At 41.4% G+C, this 18,643-nt stretch overlaps 1 protein-coding gene across 1 annotated transcript in view; it reads left to right on the top strand.

The window, feature by feature from the left end:
- prkcaa (protein kinase C, alpha, a) overlaps positions 1 to 18,643 on the top strand; it is a 135,573-nt gene that overhangs the window by 70,887 nt on the left and 46,043 nt on the right. The window contains exons 6-10 of the mRNA XM_084570894.1: positions 8,951 to 9,107; positions 9,291 to 9,425; positions 10,266 to 10,359; positions 15,603 to 15,746; positions 15,846 to 16,019. Of these exons, the coding sequence (XP_084427020.1) occupies positions 8,951 to 9,107; positions 9,291 to 9,425; positions 10,266 to 10,359; positions 15,603 to 15,746; positions 15,846 to 16,019 (704 nt within the window). The remainder of the gene's footprint in view (positions 1 to 8,950; positions 9,108 to 9,290; positions 9,426 to 10,265; positions 10,360 to 15,602; positions 15,747 to 15,845; positions 16,020 to 18,643) is intronic.

The following is an 18,643-nucleotide window of genomic DNA, read 5'->3' as shown; positions in this document are numbered from 1 at the left end:
TCCCTTTGGTTGCACAGATCGATGGAGCTTCCCCTATTTAAACATAATGCTGTAAAAATAATTCACAGGTACGGTGCATTTGGAAGGCAATCCTGAATCCCCAAAATATGCACTCCTGCAGTGGTGTGTGTTCTGCTGCGTGGGCCTCGCGTTGTTACTCTTTTTAAACAGTCACGACTTGCAGTGTGTTGGCTGGAATTTCTGATGTAACCGATTTGTCTCTACAAAGCAAGCAAATTGAAGTCCTGATTTATTAATTTATCTCTCATCTGAGTTACACAAAGACGGGATCTGAGCGCTGTTCTTGTGAGCAGGGTCATGGCTTCGCAATCATCCGTTTCAGTATTATTCATTAGAAGGCTATTCTACGTGATCGCATCACCGGCTAGTCCTACCATTTCAATCACTGGTGCCTCTGGCTTCAAATAAACACCTACCAGGCTCATTAAGGCATGCCATAGGATATATTAATAGCATTTCTTTGATGTTGTGGATGGTGATGTAATACTCCGACGACTTTTCATAGAAAGTATCAGGAAATCTTTTTGCAGGTATTTGTTAAAATTGCGTCAAAAGCCAAAGATGAATGAGGCTATCTGAAATATGTGAATGTCACGAATGTTGCATTTAATTTTATACATGATAAAGAATCACGTCTTTGTGACACAATCTATTCTCTTGTCAGTCTCTACATAATGAAATGTCTCAGCACAAGAAATGTCAGAATTGTAAAGGTTTTCGGCCTTGTTGCGTATCCATTAAATTACTTTATATTTTCTGGCCCTCTCACCCTATTGCACGACTTGGATGATTTACTATCAGAAAATATGCCTACAACAAGAGGATGTTTTAAATCACACATTTCTTGACAGCTCATAATTGTCGTGGACAGCATTGTATAATCCGCTCGGAGCAAATAATGGCTGGACAGCTGCTGGGGTTTAGCTGAGACCATTTCAATTTCATGCACAATCTGTGAAATGTATTTGTTGGGACGTTTTGCGTTACCAGCAAAAAGTGGCACGACAATTAACACTGTTTTATTGATACCACTGTGAGGGCGCATTTTTCAAGAAACTCTAACGTGGCTGCAAGACGCTGCATTACTGGGCGCCACTCTGTTATAAATAGTGACAGGTTTGACCAGCTTAAACTGCAGGAAGCAGTAATGATCCACTGGTTAAGATGTCGGGATTAACACTTTATGCAGTTTTCTGTGCAGAACACGTAGTGTATGCTGAAGCTGAATAAAACCATTGAGTAATGGTTAATACTGATTTGTAGCTCTTGACCAAATAAATTGAAAACAGTGGAATGTGCACTTTGCATATTGGCTAAATTAACCATATTGTTTTATCACATTCTGGGAAAAATGCACTACAACAGTGAATTTTAGTGCAAGGGCCCCTTTTCTTTCTTTCCAAGGCATTCTGTAAATCCCCCATCTCTAATGACGATGCATTAGCACGTGTTAGAACAAATGAAGACAGGGAGCTGACAGCAGGTGCACATAGTCATCATGCTGGCTGGCTAACGGGGCTCAGTCTCCAATCTCTGACTTATTCACTTAACAAATTATCACTAGGAGAGGTCAGAGTAATGGTGCCACGTCATTATGGCTAACACAAATGTTCAATTTACACATGTTCGCTCTTCATACTTGTGAACAGTTTTGGTTAGTTTTATTTTACAGACAACATGATGTTTTACTTGCTATAAATAATGTAAATCCTAGTCTTAAGCATATTCGTAAAACGTAACATTTTGGTCAAGTGTTAAAATATTTAAAGAGTCACAGCAGGTTAAACTCCTTTGGTGTTGTCTTATTTTTTAATGTGTGCATCTCACATACAAGAGTTATCTGCTGGAACACTCCAGGCAATTAATGCCTAGAGTAAAGACGTAGGGGGTGCGAGAGTAATATTTGTCATTGGGATCACCACGGATACCACGCATATTCAAGTGAGAATAAAACACAAAGAACATCTAAACACTTTGACGATCAGGATTTTCGTCCACATTCTTACTGAAGTCTGCAAGACAGACTCTCTTTTTAGTGTACAGTCCCATCTGGCCTCATAATTCAATAACTAAATTTAACAATAAAATCCTGCTGGTATTTTTGGCTGCATCTCCTCCAGAACCATTCCCGCTCCAATGTTTCTTTCATTTCTTTCAGCACAAGTCATGATAACCAAAGGTGTATGTTTACACACATTTTCACACATACCGTGTATGCACTATGTGTGAAAATGGATGCATACTTCACACTTGCGTTTAAGTACACATGAACGCGCATGTGTGTTTGTGGGCGACCGTGCACCGGGGATGAGAAACCACCATTATCACATGCAGTATTGTTTATGGTTTGTGTGAAGACGTGCACACTACTATGTGCCTCCCTCTGTGGTACATAGTAGCCCGTTTCTGATGTGGACTCAACATGCGTGTTGTCATTTGCATGCGTTCTCTTGTGTGTGTGTGTGTGTGTGTGTGGGTGTAGGTGTGTATAGCTGCTTCACCAGCCTGCAGCCCACTCAAGCCAGATTGCGTGGCAGATTACATTAGCTGCTGTTGATGCCTTGCATGTAGCTGTCCAAAAAGAACTGTGTTTAAACGGTGAAGTAAACTTTACATCATTTTCATTCAGTCTCATTCCACAAACACATGCATGTTCCTTGAATTTAAATGTGTATGCACTCACTGTGTATATGTATGTACCAGGTCTACAGCAGCTGCACAGTATCTTATTTTCTGTGTTTATCCATGCTGAATATAAAATAATCTTTGGAGTTATAGTATTTAGTAAGTATTGTATTTATTTTTTGATGTAAAACAAGTAATGAGTAACTTATTAAAGCTGTGCATAATACAATTTAGCCAGCAATCATTCTCTGAAAAGCTGTTGAAATCCCAAGCTCTCATTGGTCTGTGCCAGATATTTAAAGTGTATTATTATTTTTATTATTGTTAGGTTTATTAGAGTCTGGAAAAGCAGCTGCTTGACTTACCAATAGCTGTTTTAGTTGGCTTCAAGTAAAGATTATCTTTCTTCCCCTGATTCAAATGAGGTTTAAGAGGAAACTGGAATTGTTTGTTCACATGAAAGTGGTTGGCATCTTTGTATTTGCCAAAGTGGTTAGTGGCTGACTTTTCTATGCATTCACACCGTCTCTCCTCAAATTCCCATTTTCAAATTAGTTCTACTGAAGCACATTCGGTCAGAAGCACAAGCAGATTTTTTCCCAGAAGGCCCTGCCTCATTTGGGTGACTAAATTTGCTTTTTTCCCCCCATTTATTTTAAACACAAACATATGTGTCAAATAGTCATGCAGCGTGCGTCTTTGAGTGTTGAGGGGGAGCTTGGTTTCCCGTGAGAATGCAAAACACTGAGTGCAAAGATTGCTCTTGCTTTGCAGTTCACCAACTGTCCACAGCCAAAACGTTCAACAGAAAGTGACATGGATGCCTGGGGAAGCAGCTGTTCTTTAAACCCGTACATGTATCCATATATGAACTCCAACCAGACCAGCAGAGACAGACAAACAGCCTTATTGCCAACAGTGGCGGTTATAGCAAAATGAAATATATACAAAGCAGCCAGAAACAACGAGAGATATTTGCACAGTTTCCAGAAACGTGAGCTGTGAGAATGTGTGTTTTGTCAGTTGAAGTTAAATGAAGACGGGGAGGTGCTGGGAAGACAAAACAAGTTCTGTTTCTGCATTGAAGGACAGACATAACCCACTATTCCTGCACACAGAGCTTCTCTGTCTGCTGGTGCTGAGGAAGCCACCCTCCTGATTATTTCTATTGTTTATTGATTCTCTGCAAACATCCCAAGTATGAATAGTCAGTCCAGAGAGTGCAATTGTGCTTATTCTCAGCAGTGTGTGTGAATGCATAAGGACATGTGCACGAACCCCTTGCTGCAGGAAGTTCCTTTGGGAGCGTGTGAGAGACAGTGGTAATAATTACATTTTCGTTTTGTTCCCTCGTTGACTCACCCAGTTCCAGAGAAAAGCATCATTTAAAGCCTTCTCACTTCCCTTTTATCTCCTCTTTACCCTTTACTTCAGATGTTCACCTCAGTGTCCAAATGAGCCTGCTGCCGTAGGAGTCAGGGCAGTTTATACGTACAGTGGGTGCATTGTAGGTGTGTGTAGGTCCGATTAGTGCTCAGAGCGGATAGAGTCGTGGGTGGATCAGGGAGGCCAGATTTTACTGTTAAACCTTGTGGAGGTGTAGGGACACTTGAACACTGTTACTGTCTCCCGACTGATGGAGATGTAATAGCAGAACTCTAGCTTTGCCTTCTGTATCTTATATTTTAATGAAAACTAAAAGAGAGGATGCACTGCAGCCCAGGCTTTTAAATTTGTAAACAGGCCAGATGTTGCATGAAAAAAATGACCTTCAGTGGTGCTGGCATCCTTGTTTGAGCAAATTCACTTTTCATATCCAGATAGATCTACTTAATTTGACCTTGATTTGATCGCCTACTGCTCTCCATGAAATGAAGCAAACAAATGCACAGTATGTTCAATATTCAAGCTGTGCAGTGTCCTCATTTATGTTGACAAGCATCTTCAGTTAGTTTTTATTTTTGTCCTAATCACCTCAGTCTTTCATCTCTCTTGTTTGTCTCAGCTGAATGGTTTTAATGGTTTGAGGATCCACTATAGGCAGTGGAGGTCAGGTTTCAACTCTTAGCCTTTTGTTTGATAGTCTTGTACAAAACACTTTAACTTTACTTGAATTCTTTATCTTTTTGATATATTTAAGCAACTAACTTGTGTATGGCCCATTTGTTATTTCAACCCTAAATTAATGAATAAGAATGTAATTAGCCCTAGTTCAGCCTTCACATTTGGTATATTTTTTGTGACTTTAGCAGGATTTTGCGCTTTCGTTTTCTCTCTTTATTAGTCAGCACTGCAGTACATCCCCTGTCTTACCCCTTCTTCCTGAGCAAATGTTGATGAGACATACACGTGTCCACCACATATATTTGATTCTCTAATGTCTTTCAATTCTCAGCAATATACTGTTTTCTATGCTACATACAGCTCTGCAGAATCTATTTATCCCCATTTTGTTACTTTGATATTCCCCGGGATGTCTCTCGTTGAGTCAGCCATTCATACAAAATGCTAAAAACTAAAACGATATCCTGCCTGTTTCTTTTACTGGAGGGCAGAGTTGGGGTACGGATGCAGCTTGCGAGTTGCCAAATGATGATCACTGCCCAGTGATCTGAAGGCTGCTGCTTCCGCTCGGCAGCCTTTTCTTTTTTTCTATTTCTATTTCTCTGTAGTGTCTGAGTCATTATGCAGAAAGGCCAAAAGGTTTCTGCCAAGAAAAAAAAAAAAAAACAACTTAAAAATCCTGCTATTACATTTTCCCAGTGATTCAGAGTTAAGACGGAACAGCTGACAGCACTTGTGGTAGCACACCAGTGCCAGCATTTTTCCACTGCAGAGGTGGCCATTGGGACAGCACGGTTTCCTCCTTGAAGGATCTGTCAGGAGCTCATTGAGCGTAGAGCCGTGTGCTTGTAATAACATGATACACCATTTGAGCAGTATGATAACTATATTTTAATTTAAAACTACAAAGAGCACATTCTATATCAGGCAGATCACTCCACTTCCTTTATCCTGATGTAAATTTTCTGCAGCACTATGCAGGAAACACTTGCGCTAGTCAACACGACATTTTTTCGCGCCATTTCGTAAATAGCTGTCGCTCAAAAGAGCACGGTTACACTGAAAAGGCTGAGAGCAAAGCTTGTGGTCTAATGTTTGGCAGCTGTATTTACACAGGGAGGTGTAGTACAAACATGGCTGGCCTAATTTTTGAGGTAGGGTCAGTTGAAGACAAGGCTTTGTGTGTTCGTGTAAATGCTTACAGTGGTTAAATAAATTCTGGAGAGAATGTAGCATCCTGCTGATTGATGATGGGATGTTACTCAAACACATTACATTATCTCGTTCAGCAAGACTAACCATAAAGATGAAAGTAAATAACTGAAAATGGATCCTCTGTTTGCTTTCTATTTGGATATTTGCAACTTTAAGCTTTGGAGACTGTGTGTGCCGCACAATAGAGAACAGACTTTAAAACTTCTTTAATGTTAAGAAATTACACCGCAGGAAAGCAAAAGGGCTGTTAGAACATCTACCCTCTCTAAAAGGAATTTTGCTGGGGAAGCTTTGTGTTTTTTGTCTCTTATCTTATTAACACACGAATGCACAGGCAGGCTGTCTCCTTCTCTGTGGAGAGAAGCTGAACTTGGTTGCTGTGGGATTTCTGATGCCAGACTCCCAGTAGTCATGTCATTGGTATTCCCAGTGTGTTGTCGCTGTCCTGCCTCAACCCCCCCACCCACTCAGCGTGTTCACACTGCTTTCACACCGTTTTAGCATGTGCCTCTGATTTTCATCACTTAGACGTTTCCTTTCTGCTCAGCCTTTGTGTTGTTGTTTTTTTCTGTCTTTTTGATTTAATTTCATTTTAACAGAAACTGACAGAGGTGCAGCACTATGCTCAAACTGATTGTTTCTGGAAATTAAACATGCTAAGCGATTTCTGATGAGCTCTGTAAATGCTAAGCGCTGTGCTGTGGTTTGTTTTTTGCGTGAAATGAAATCCAGATGTGTTTCAGAGAAAGCTGTCGGGAGCACTTCTCATTCATGTAACTATTAGTTTTCTCAAAACAGAGGACTCAAAATGTAGATGGGGGCAGATCTCACCGAGAGCAGATTTAATTTCATGTAAAATCCTATTTGCTGAGTAACAGTTATAGGGTCAGAGGATCTGTAGGTAACATTATGTGTCGTGTGTTCACAGACTTATGTCCGCCCTGTGCACGAACAAATTTGTGTTTTGATACGGCAGCAGCTATTAGACCTCCAACCAAACTTACTTGACAGAGCAGTTAACTTCAACTTTTACCTTTAGTATCTTCTGCACATCAGTTAAAACCCAGGACTACTTGCACACATCTTGTTTGGTTTATGGAAGAATTTGCTCTGTGCCAGCCAAACTGAATTAGACAGTCTAGACTACCTCCCACTGGTCATAGCTGGCAGTACAGTTTGCAGTGACCATGGAGGATACTTGAGTCAATAGTCTCCTGTCTGTATTCAATAAATCTATAATATTACAGTCAGAGCAACCCTAACATTCACACATGCTCAACCACACATTCTGCAAGATTAATTCCAGTTCTTAACTTTCAATTATTATTTTATAACATCATCTCAGCGCCAGTTTCAAAATCTTTTCCCGCAGTATTATCCACTGCCATCCTGTATGATTTTATTTAGTGTGTATTGTTTAACATCATTTTCACTCTGTACTGTAGACAAGAGTACCCACGACTGTTGGACAGATTCATTAACATAATGATTAATTATTGATAGAGCTAAAAATATACAGTATATTTGCCACAAACGCAGCTTCACCACTGATTCTGTTTTCCGGTCACATAAAGAAGCTCGAGCCGCTGATGAATGTCTTTTTTCCCTGAGTTTTGTAATGCCCTTCAGCTGCTGGGAGTTTGCATTTATACGGCCAGCACGTGAAATATTCAAAACACGACCTTTACCTCAGAAGAATTAGATGCTGAGATACAGGGAACATTAGATATGATGTTATTGGTTCCCATAATGCACCTCTTACATGTTGCATGAAACTTTGAAAAGTAAAGAAATTAAAATAATTAAGAAGCAGAAAGGCTGCCTTTATTTCAGTCTTCCCTCTTCTGCTGCACAGTGTGACGGTATTAGAAGTGCAAATACAGCGTGCAGTTTGAAAATACGTGCTCAACACATTTCAACTGGATTTGTGAGAAAGCACAGGGTCGCCAGTTTAGAACCGCTCAATATCTTCCCACACCTCCAGTCGCTTCTGTAACCGTCTGAGTCTCTTATAAAGTCTATTCCATCGGTGTGTGCTCTGCAGCAGCTCAGTCCGTCACTCATCCGACTTCACACTTCATCGCTCAACACCCAGATCCTCCACCGAGGAGCTGAGAATAAGCAAACAATGGGAAGCTATTTAACTGTGCTCTAAATCTATAAGTGCAACCACACATGGAATGATATGAACCTAGTTTGTCATGTGTTTCATGAAAGCTTTAAAATGCGTCAGATAAGGAATGTCAGTAAAAAATTGTAACTTTGTGTCGAATCCCGTTTGGCCCTCTTAATCCTGACATTACTGCATCTCATTTAGAGTTAAGGCAGTGGGTTTAGCAGTGATGTCTTGCATTCGTTGCACAGCTGCTTTGCGCCTTCCTCTCAGGGTCAAAGATCAGTTTGTCACTGCTCAGGGCAGCATTGTAGGTTGACTGACAGCGCCACATGGAGACACTTCTGCCGTCTCCAGGGGGCCGAGGTTTAACCAAGCAGACAGGCATTCACCCTGTCCCTGCGGGGATCCTAGGTGCATTGTGTGTCGATAAACATAGAGTGCGTGTGTGTGTGTGTGTGTATGTGTGTGTGTTTGACTGTGAGCAGGGATGAGTGTGTGTACTGTACGTGTGTGTGCTCAGGTCTGGCTGTGCTCCAGTGCTCAGGGCTAATGGAGTGCTAATGTCCCTGGTGTGCCCTTGTTTACTGAACAGCTAAATACAAGAGGACCAGAACAGAGCCTTCGCCTACTTAAGCATGACACTGCTTGCGATTTTGATACACTGTCCTCATAACACTTCCTCCATTTGCTCCTTTTATTGTTACCGAACCATAAATAATCCTCATAGGCTGTGACTTGCCGTTTGATCTCGAACACCTGCAGTTTATTCTGTTCTCCTCTGTTGATGAGAAGGAAGCGAATGGACCAAATCGGTTTATGAAGCTGAAACCAAGCTGACTATATTAAAAAAAATGACTTCAGTCTCTTGAGACATGTTAATCTTTTCATCCTGTTCTTTATCTTTACCAGTGGGTGAAGGCAAAAACCTCATCCCCATGGACCCCAATGGCCTGTCTGATCCATATGTCAAGCTCAAACTCATACCAGACCCTAAGAATGAGACCAAGCAGAAGACCAAAACTATCCGTGCCAACCTCAACCCCAGATGGAACGAGACTTTTACTTTGTGAGTGCATTTTCTGTTGCCACCTCCAACTTGTGCCCCACAGCTACAGTATATTGTTGAGTATGTGTAACGTGGTGCAAAGTGTGAAGTAAGCAAGACGTTAGAAGCGCCAGTATTAAAACTGCTGCATGAACTAATCTACGAAACGTTTCTCTTCCCCAATAACCACAACGCACTGTACAGCAAGCTGAAGCCTACAGATAAAGACCGCCGCCTGTCAATAGAAGTGTGGGATTGGGACCGGACCACCAGGAACGACTTCATGGGAGCCCTTTCCTTCGGCGTGTCGGAGCTCATGAAGGCTCCAGTCTGTGGCTGGTAATGCTGGCTTTCTTAAGGATCAAAAATGACACAAATATTACACTTTTCCCTGCCTTTTGTGAGGTGGAAAGTGTAACAGGGGATGAAGTGTTTAGCTTGAAGCCCAGCAGCTCTGGGTGACACTCGTTCAGCAAGGCCCCTGCGCCTAGTGTGTAAATATTGACTTAAGCAGTTCAGTTTGAGCTCTGTGTGTATAGAACTCCGCGTATTCAGTTATATTACTCATGGCATGTTAAGTTCATTGCCTGATTCTGTCAGGGAACCTTATCCAATTAACATTAAAGATTTATTAAATGATAAAGCTAGAACACAGTGAAATACTAAATAGCTGTGGCAGTAATGTGTGTGTAATGGCCTCATTAGTGCAGCACATCCAGCAACAGACAGCAGTAGAAACAAAAATGTCAACAGTTCAGCAGTGATAGTTTATAACAGTTCCCTCCGCCGCCTCTTTGTAAATGCCCTGTATCACAGCCTGTATGGCAGATTGTAACAAACACGGCACTTTCTGAGGTAAACAGAGCGCTCAGTTTGGGATTTTACCGCAGGTCTGTCCCAGAGGAGCAGGAGCTATACTGATACTGCCACAGTTAAGCTTGTGTTTGGTTTGACATGTGTGAGTTAGGGTGGTGCCAGCTACACCAGAGGCAAAGAAAGTCTTGGTTTACCATCAGCTACTTTCAGGCCGAGATCAGTGGAAGGGTACAATAGCAGCACACACAGAAGAAGGGAAGGCAGACAAAAGAACCTGCCAGTTTCTTGCCAAATGTTTCTCTGTATTTTTCCATCCTCCTCTCCTCTCTCACCTCCCTTCTCGTCTCATCTCTTTGTTGTCAGGTATAAGTTGTTGTGCCAGGAGGAGGGGGAGTACTACAATGTTCCCATCTCAGAGGAGGATGATGGTAATGAGGAACTGAGGCAGAAATTTGAGGTGAGGATTGCACTGAAATAACGTGCAAATGTGCATTGTTGTCGTTCTGTCTGTGTGTGTGTGTGTCTGTATGCTGGCTTGCATTATTGACTTGTCAAGGGTCCATGAAACAAGGAAGCATATAATCAATGGAATTAATCAATAATTGTGTTCTTTCTTGTTTGTTCTAAGAGCAAAGTTTAAGAGGGCCCTCGACCTCACTTAGGCCAGTATGCACAAAAGCCCACTGGCATTTTGTGCAGGGAAATGTCAATGATGATGGTGAAAAAACAACTGATTTAATTAAGACACACAAGAAACGTGCTCTACAATCATCCATCCATTTAATCATTTTTAATCGATTACGCTGATTGGCGCACATTTATTTCTTTCATAAATTCGTGGAAAAGTGAATGCGTCTCCAATATCTTGCTTTAGGACCAAGACTGAGATGATCTCAGGTGGATCGTTTTGATAGTCGAGATGCGCTTTGCTGGATGACGCACTGGAGCCAGATGCATCTGAAGAATTAAATAAAGGCTTCTAGGACGTAGATTTTTGCTTCATTTATTCATAGACTTATGATTTAAAATCAACATGTTGCTTAAAACAGCTTAAAACAGCTAGTTTTCTTCTAAGCACATGTAAATTAGTATTTTTTTTTTTTTTTTTTTTTGATCTATAAAGGTGTGACTCTGTGTGGATAATATTTTGTCCAGAATAAGTGGACATTTTTCACAAGAATAATTATTATTTTTTTTTCAAACTGTAATGCTAACTGCAAAAAATCAGCCTCTGACATTCTGGTCAAGTCAGCGGCACTCAGTCAGATCACAATATCACAAGTTTTTAAAGTAAAAATTGACATTTAATTGGCCAGTGGGTTACGGTCATTGTGATGAATTACGACATCTTAATCTCTCAAATGTAATACTTTTTCCGTTGTAGAATGTAAATGTGAATATATTTTTAATAATGGCTGACCTCCTCAGGTCATTTCTCCCTAATAATGTGATTTTTTGTGTGTCTTTGAGATACTGCCCGGCGATAAGTCAGTATGATTTATAGGCATTATCTCAGTCAAAGTGTAATGAAGCTGATGATGATCAATGTAGCATCTGTCAATACAAAAAGGGACATTCATAACTGGTACTACAGTCTCTTCAATAATGACTCATAAACATCTGCTTTCCAAATTCCATGAAACCACACACTTTACACAAGACCCGTTTCACATGCCGACACAGTTTCATGCTCCTCTCCTTCGTCTGCTTTGCTGCACCAGTGTGTCTGGCCTGCTCACACTGAAGCAGCTCTCTCCCTCCGTGGTCCTCTGATTGTCATATTGTTCGGCCTCTCCGTGGGAGCACAGCCCCTCTTTGTAAAGCTATTTTCTGTGACATTTCTGCGACACATTGTGGGGAGTTACGGACAGAATAAGAAAGAACGACAAGGCGGTTTTAAAGGTCACAGTTGGAACTGAAACCAGTTGGTGGAAAATGGATTATGATAGGGTGTTTTATTAAAAATAAAAAAGGGATCCTGCACTTGAAGATATCTGTTTGGCACCACTGGGACCACTCTTGGAATTTATTAAACTCTTAAAGGGAGAGGAGACAATTGACATCATTCCTGATATCTCCATTATCAGTGTTATCGGCTTCACAAAACAGCTCCTACTTTAAAAGCAGGAGCTGTATGGTAATAGCAGGTCCAGAAGATATCACACACGCACACACACAGGCTTGTACTTAGTCTGTACGTGCACAGGCTGCAAAACACACGTGCAGTAACAGGTATTTTTCTAGTTTGTTCTTTAAATCATGTCCCCCTGAGCATCAGCAGACAAATCCATCACTGAGAGAAGCCCAGTGCAGTCCTAATATTTCACAAATGATTCAATCTGCAACTCAGAAACCTTGCCACCATGGCAGTACTGTTTGATGTACCTCAAATAAAGGTATTATATTATTTTTGCATTTCCAGGTCTCATGTTTCATCCAACTGACTGTGTATTTTTTGGATTCTGTATAGCCTGGAGATCCTCTCTCTCTCTCTCTCTCTCTCTCTCTCTCTCTCTCTCTCTCTCTCTCTGTCTCTCTCTGTCTGTCTTCTTTCTCCCTGTTCTTCTTCATAAACCCTACTGTGGTTCCTTCCCTTTTTTTCCCTCAGCTTCCTGCTCCTTCCTATGTGCTTGGTGAGACTTTATTGTACAAATCCTTCTTCATCCCGTGTCACATTGTCATATTTAATGCAAGAGTTTCTCTCTTCCTTTCTCCACGTCTCGCCCCTGCTCTCAGGACTGCCAATTTAACTTTAATCTAAAGGTAGCCCTTTCTCCCCTCCTCCTCCTCCTCCCCTGATCTCTCCTCTCCTCTCTCTTCTTTTTGTCTTGTCTTGTGGTTCCATCGCTCCTATGTCTGATCATTTGTATGTGGTGCAGTGCTACTACAAATTGATCCAGTTTACTAACAATTTAAAAGTAATAAAGTAAAAAATAAACAACGAAGCCTAATAGATATTTATTCAGTGCTCCTTTTTGCCCAAGTACAACTGTTATTTATTGTCCCGGCTTCCTGCTCCTCTGAGTTGGCCGGAGGATTGTTAGTAAATTCTGAGAGTGTTCTGCTTCCACTTTATAGCTTTACATTTGTGTGCATGTGTGTCTTTGTATTCTGTATCTGTCTTGTTTGTGGATTAACCTTCCTGTCTTCACGTTGTCTGCTTACATCATTGTCAACACAGATATAATCTGGACGACTATCAGCATTCATGTCTCTCATCGTAGGACTTGCTTAACATGTATCCGTCACTGTCCACTTCTTCTACCTGCAAACGTCTCATTCTAACCTTGGATCAAACTTCATTCAAAGGCGTCATTAACGCTTGAATTGTATGGCAACACCTGTTATGACCACTAGATGTCACCATTGAACTGGAGTACATTGCCAGAGTATTGAGCGACTGTTCCTGCCTGTGTGAGGATGTGTGCTTCTTCATGCTTCCACACCAGCCTTAAACTGTTTTGGTTCTCAGTGGCATTTGCAGAGTTTATTTTTCTTCCACTTTTATTTATTCTTCACGATGAAATCAAACTTGTTATTTTTTTTTTTTACAGACATCACACATGGATTTTTATTCTTTGTCAGGAATCTAACTGATGTCAGGTTACTGGTAATGTTCCCCTTACATGTGTGTTCTTTCTGTGTTTCTGCCAATCTGAACTTGAACACAATTGTATAACACTGCGACTCAGTGGGCTGGTCCAAAGGTCGAAGCACATTAGCATTATATTGTCAGTGCATCTTTATTCATATTTTTTGTGTTCGTCTGTGTGTATGAGCTGCACTTCTGTTGCCCCTCGACTAAACAAAAAAGCTCATACTAAGTGAGTCAGCCATTTTGGCTCCCCTCTCCCTGTGGTTTCAGGACCAAGCAGTTGTGGAAGACTCTGATCAGGTGCGTCTGACAGGAAGGAAGTAAGGCTGCTGCACGCTTGGCCCGGCCAGGCTGGTTTCTTTGGCTAAAAAGGCTCACAGGTGTGCTGTGATCTGGTGCAGTCTGCTCTGCTTTGCGTTTCTCTGCTGCTCTCCGATTTTAAGAGCAGACTATGATGCCATTAACCAAACTAAAACTGCTCAGCATTGGTCGCTGCAAGTTAAATGTGATTTCTCAAGGTGAAGCAGGATACAATATATCAGGGATTTTTGAAAGTAGTCCGGCGTAGCATAATACCTTTGCCCCTCTCACTAGCTTTGCTTCGGAAAGTAATTTTCAGTTTGTCCATCATAGATATTGTGTCTATGGGCAGAAAAAAATCCTCTTTACCTAACAGAAGTTGGTCATTATCAGAGGTTTCTGTCATAGAATATTGTGGATAAAAATTGCTTGAATTTAACTTCTGGTGAAGATGTAGTGGGATGAGGCTGCTCAAAAAGAATATGACTTACCAGTAACCTTTAAAAACTTTTTAGATAAGGACCCAAGGATAAGGATAGCAGGAACTGAAAAAAAGTGACAATTTAATACCACTTTGTCATAGACCTTGCTAAAGTCAAACAACCTTCTTTTTGTGAAGGATATAGCTGTTGATAAAATCCGTGCTGTATGTTGTTGGGCTGCGGCATGATTTTTTTAATTGTGTATTGCCCTGGCCGAGAGTGAAACCTGGACATGACAATGTGGAGTGTGTTTTTGTGCAGAGAGATAGAAACGTTATAGTTTATTGGATTCTTGTTTAGCAGTCAGATTGCCACAAAAGTGTGGATTTTGCAGCAAGCTTCTTGAAGCATTTTGCCCCGCTGGGAGATGGAGCATGACTTGGCATGAGGGAAACACATACAAGAGGATGCAGATCAGTGTTAGAGTCAGAAGTCTGCACTGGACATGCATGCATAAACCGGATCCCTTCTTCACAGCTCTCGCAACCGTGCAGGTTTCTGCTAGTGCAGTTGCAACGTCTGATGTGACCTTGACCAGCCTGTATGATGTAAGATGGGATTTTGTTTATGTAATGCTTAAAATGCTCATTGTTCCATGATTTGCAGGTGCATCAAAATACTTTAAGTGACAAGTGATTACTAAACATTGTATTAGTCATTGTCTATAATTTTAGCGGTCTATTTTAAGTGTATTGTGTGGGTAGAGGTTTTATTGGAAGGCGTTTCAAGCTTATCTCAAGTAGATTTCTTTCTTTATCATCTTCGCATCTTCAACACATAGTGCTGCAATCTCAGCTCTCCTGCTTTGAACGAACAGGAACAACATGTAGTTTCCCTTGTTTATCAGACATTCGTTTTTACAAGATCTCCATGGAGACATTTTTGTGCCACCTCAACTCCACAGCTGCACCACTCTCTCATTTCATCTCATGAATTTTGAATTCTGTTTTATCAGTAAGTGCATTGTGGCTGTGAGCAAATGAGCAGTGTGAGTGAGCGAACGCAGGTACAAGAGAATCACTAAATCGTTTTAGGGAATAAATTCCAACATTAATTGTTTATCTGTATGGTAATATCTGTAGTGGTAATAATAAGAAAGAATGAACAAGGGAATTGGATGTGTGGAAGCTTTGTCAAGAGGAATCCACTACAAAGAATCTTCTTCAAAGTCTGCTGTCGGTTTAGTACCACATCTACTCCTTTTGGGTATAAAACATTTATTTAAGGTCCACCTTTCTGATCTGCACATTGCAGCTTAACGTTATGTGGGTGGTTTGAGATCCCTGTTTCTGAGACGCTTTCTCTTTTGTGCCCTGAGTGCAGAAAGCCAAGCTAGGCCCAGGGAAGAAGGTGATCACTGAGTCGGATGACAGCCGCCCCAGCCAGCTGCCATTCAACAGCCTGAGCCAAGTCAAACTTACCGACTTCACCTTCCTGGCTGTGCTAGGGAAAGGCAGCTTTGGCAAGGTAAGGCAGCAGTGATCAGCTCAAAGATAAATCTATTGGAAAAGATACTCATAGATAGAGTCTTTTTCCATGCCTCTGCCCTCTTCTGTCACTCTGCAGGTCATGTTAGCAGAGATGAAGACCACTGAAGAGCTGTACGCAATCAAGATCCTGAAGAAGGATGTGGTAATCCAGGATGATGACGTTGAATGTACCATGGTGGAGAAGAGAGTCCTGGCCCAACAGGACAAGCCACCCTTCCTCACACATCTCCACTCGTGCTTCCAGACTGTGGTAGGTAAAACGCTTCGGCACGTACATCAGGAAAAGTTACTCCAGGTCAGCTCAGCTCAGGTCAGGTCAGATTAATTCATGAAGAGGCTTTTAGCTACACAGCTTAGTCATAAAGTGCCAGAGAGGACAATAGAGGACGTGTATGACAAGTTTATTTAAAAAAAATAATAATTAAAGGAAAACAAAAATAGACCCCAATTAGAAGGCAGAGGCATGTGTGGATGCATGCACATTCATAGGTGTGTGTATTACCTGTAGGCTGTGCTATAATCTGAGTACACAACCTCATACACAGGTACTTGTTAAGCATACAGTATATACATACAATAACACGCACACACAGTCATATTCATATAGATGGAGATCCTTTGATGAAAGGAACCAAAGTGTAGCACACACAAAAATAAGTCACTTGCACTTGCACTTCAAATTTAAATTCATATTCAGTCTGATTAGATTAGATTAGAAAGTCTTTATTGTCCCAATTTGGGCAATTCGATTTGCAACAGCAGTTGACAACCAAATTCATACCATAAAACAGTACAGTATAATACACAGAAACACAGCTTATTAGAAACCCTACTGCTGAGATATCTGTTTGTTAAGGTTCCCATACCAGTAAATGCTGCAAAAGGTAGGACTGACTCAATAAGGGATAAATAAAACATTTTTAAAAGTGATCTGTCAACATTAAAATCCCTCAGGCTCCTTAAAAAGGACAGTCTCTGGTTGGCTTTTTTGCAGATATAGTCCGTGTTGGCCTCAAAAGTCAGTTTGTCATCCAAGATGGTGCCCAAATATTTGTACTGGCTTACAATCTCCACAGCTGTACCATTTATGAAAGTTGGTTTCGGGACATTGGGTTTTGTTTTGAAAATCGATCAGCATTTCTTTAGTTTTGCTGACATTAATTTGTAATCATGACTTATTGCACCATTCAGTGAAACTGTCCATCACAGGGCCGTGCCCTTCATCCTGGTCCTGCAGGAGGCTGACAGTCAAGTGTACAGCACAAAAAAGGTGGCAAGACACGCCCTTGGGGTGCCTGTAGAGCATGTCATGGCATCAGACAGGGTGCCACTGACACAAGTTCTTTGTGACCTCATAGTCAGGAAGTCGACCAGCCAACATACTATAGTACCAAAGTCAAAGCCAGATATTTCACAGAGCCTGTTAGCTAAAATATAAGGCTGCATACAGTTAAAAGCTGACAACAAAACATAAACGAGCATGAATCCTCATTCCTTCCAAGTGTCCAACCACCAGATTTAGCAAAGTTGCTGTGGCATCCTCCACGCCTTTACGCCGCTGATAAGCGAATTGGAGAGGGTCAATAAACACTCTGCGTCATCGACAAAATGCTCCGCTTCATGATTCGTTCAAATCCTTTCATTACTAAGGAAGTAAGTGCCACTGCTCGATAATCATTCAGTGTTTTTGGCACTGGGACCTTGACCACGGGGACAACAATGGATTCTTTCCATAACATGGGAACTTTCTGTCTGTAATGATAAAGAGAGCTGGAAAATGAGCGTGAAAATGTTACTCAAAAAACAATTCTTGAGCAGCCGACCACTAATCCCGTCAGGCCCACAACTTTTCCTCACATTATTTTTTTCAAACATTTTGCGACCTCAAATTCATCATTAAGGATCTGCTGCCCTCTGAAGCAACCCTGAATTCAGCCAGTTTATCAGAGTGTTTATGTGTGTCAGCTCTCACACAGAATTGGTTTAACTCATCTGCCAGGACAGAGTCAGGCTTATCAGGATTGAAAGGTTGCCTTTTTTATCCTGCTTCGAACCTTTGATTTAATTCCCCTCGAGCCTTTGTGGGAGTTGCTACTCCTGAGTTCATCCTCCCTTTCCCTTTAAATTTAATTTTGGCAAGCTTTATTTCCTTCTTCATCAATCTTTGGCCTTCTGGGGTGATCATTTGTTCACAAAAGGGAAATGTATCCAGATACAGTGTTCGTCAGCTCGTCTAAATCAGTGCAAGTGTCTTTGACAACATCGCAGTTAGTGCTGTTAAAACAGCCATTCAGCTGGTGAACTGCACCTTCTGTCCACACAGTAACCTCTTTGCGTTTGACTTTTCCTCTCTTGATGGCCGGTTGATAGACCGGTGCTAGAAAGATGCAGTTATGGTCAGAAGAGCCAAGTGGCGCAATTGCGTATGATTTATACGCCCCTTTTCTAGTGCCATAGCAAAAGTCCAATACCTTACTAAGTCTTGTTGGACAGGTTACATACTGGTAAAGGTGACCAAGGGGCTTTTTAAGACTACAAGTATTAAAATCACCAAGTATAAAATGTGGGGCTTCAGGGGACAGGGCTTTGGAAACCGTGCACAAGTTTGACAATAGTGGATGTTGCATCCTTAATGTTGGCTGTAGGATGAATATAGACCGCTGTAATAAAAACTTGCGGGATTTCCTGTGGTAAGTAAAGTGGGCGCAGTGAAACAGATAGCAGTTCAATGTGACGGCCACAAATGGATTCCCTTATTATGAAAGTCTTACCCACGCCCCCTCCCTGTGCTTTGCTGGTCAGCTGTGTGTCACGATCGAGCCGGATAGGTCTCCCAAAAGCCATCAGTGCTGTACTCCTGACTCGAATCGTGTT

The sequence above is a fragment of the Chelon labrosus genome (genome assembly GCF_963514085.1).
Source record: "Chelon labrosus genome assembly, chromosome: 2".
Taxonomy (NCBI): Eukaryota; Metazoa; Chordata; class Actinopteri; order Mugiliformes; family Mugilidae; genus Chelon; species Chelon labrosus.
Note: the sequence above shows the minus strand (reverse complement) of the source record. Positions and strands in the feature narration are given on the sequence as shown.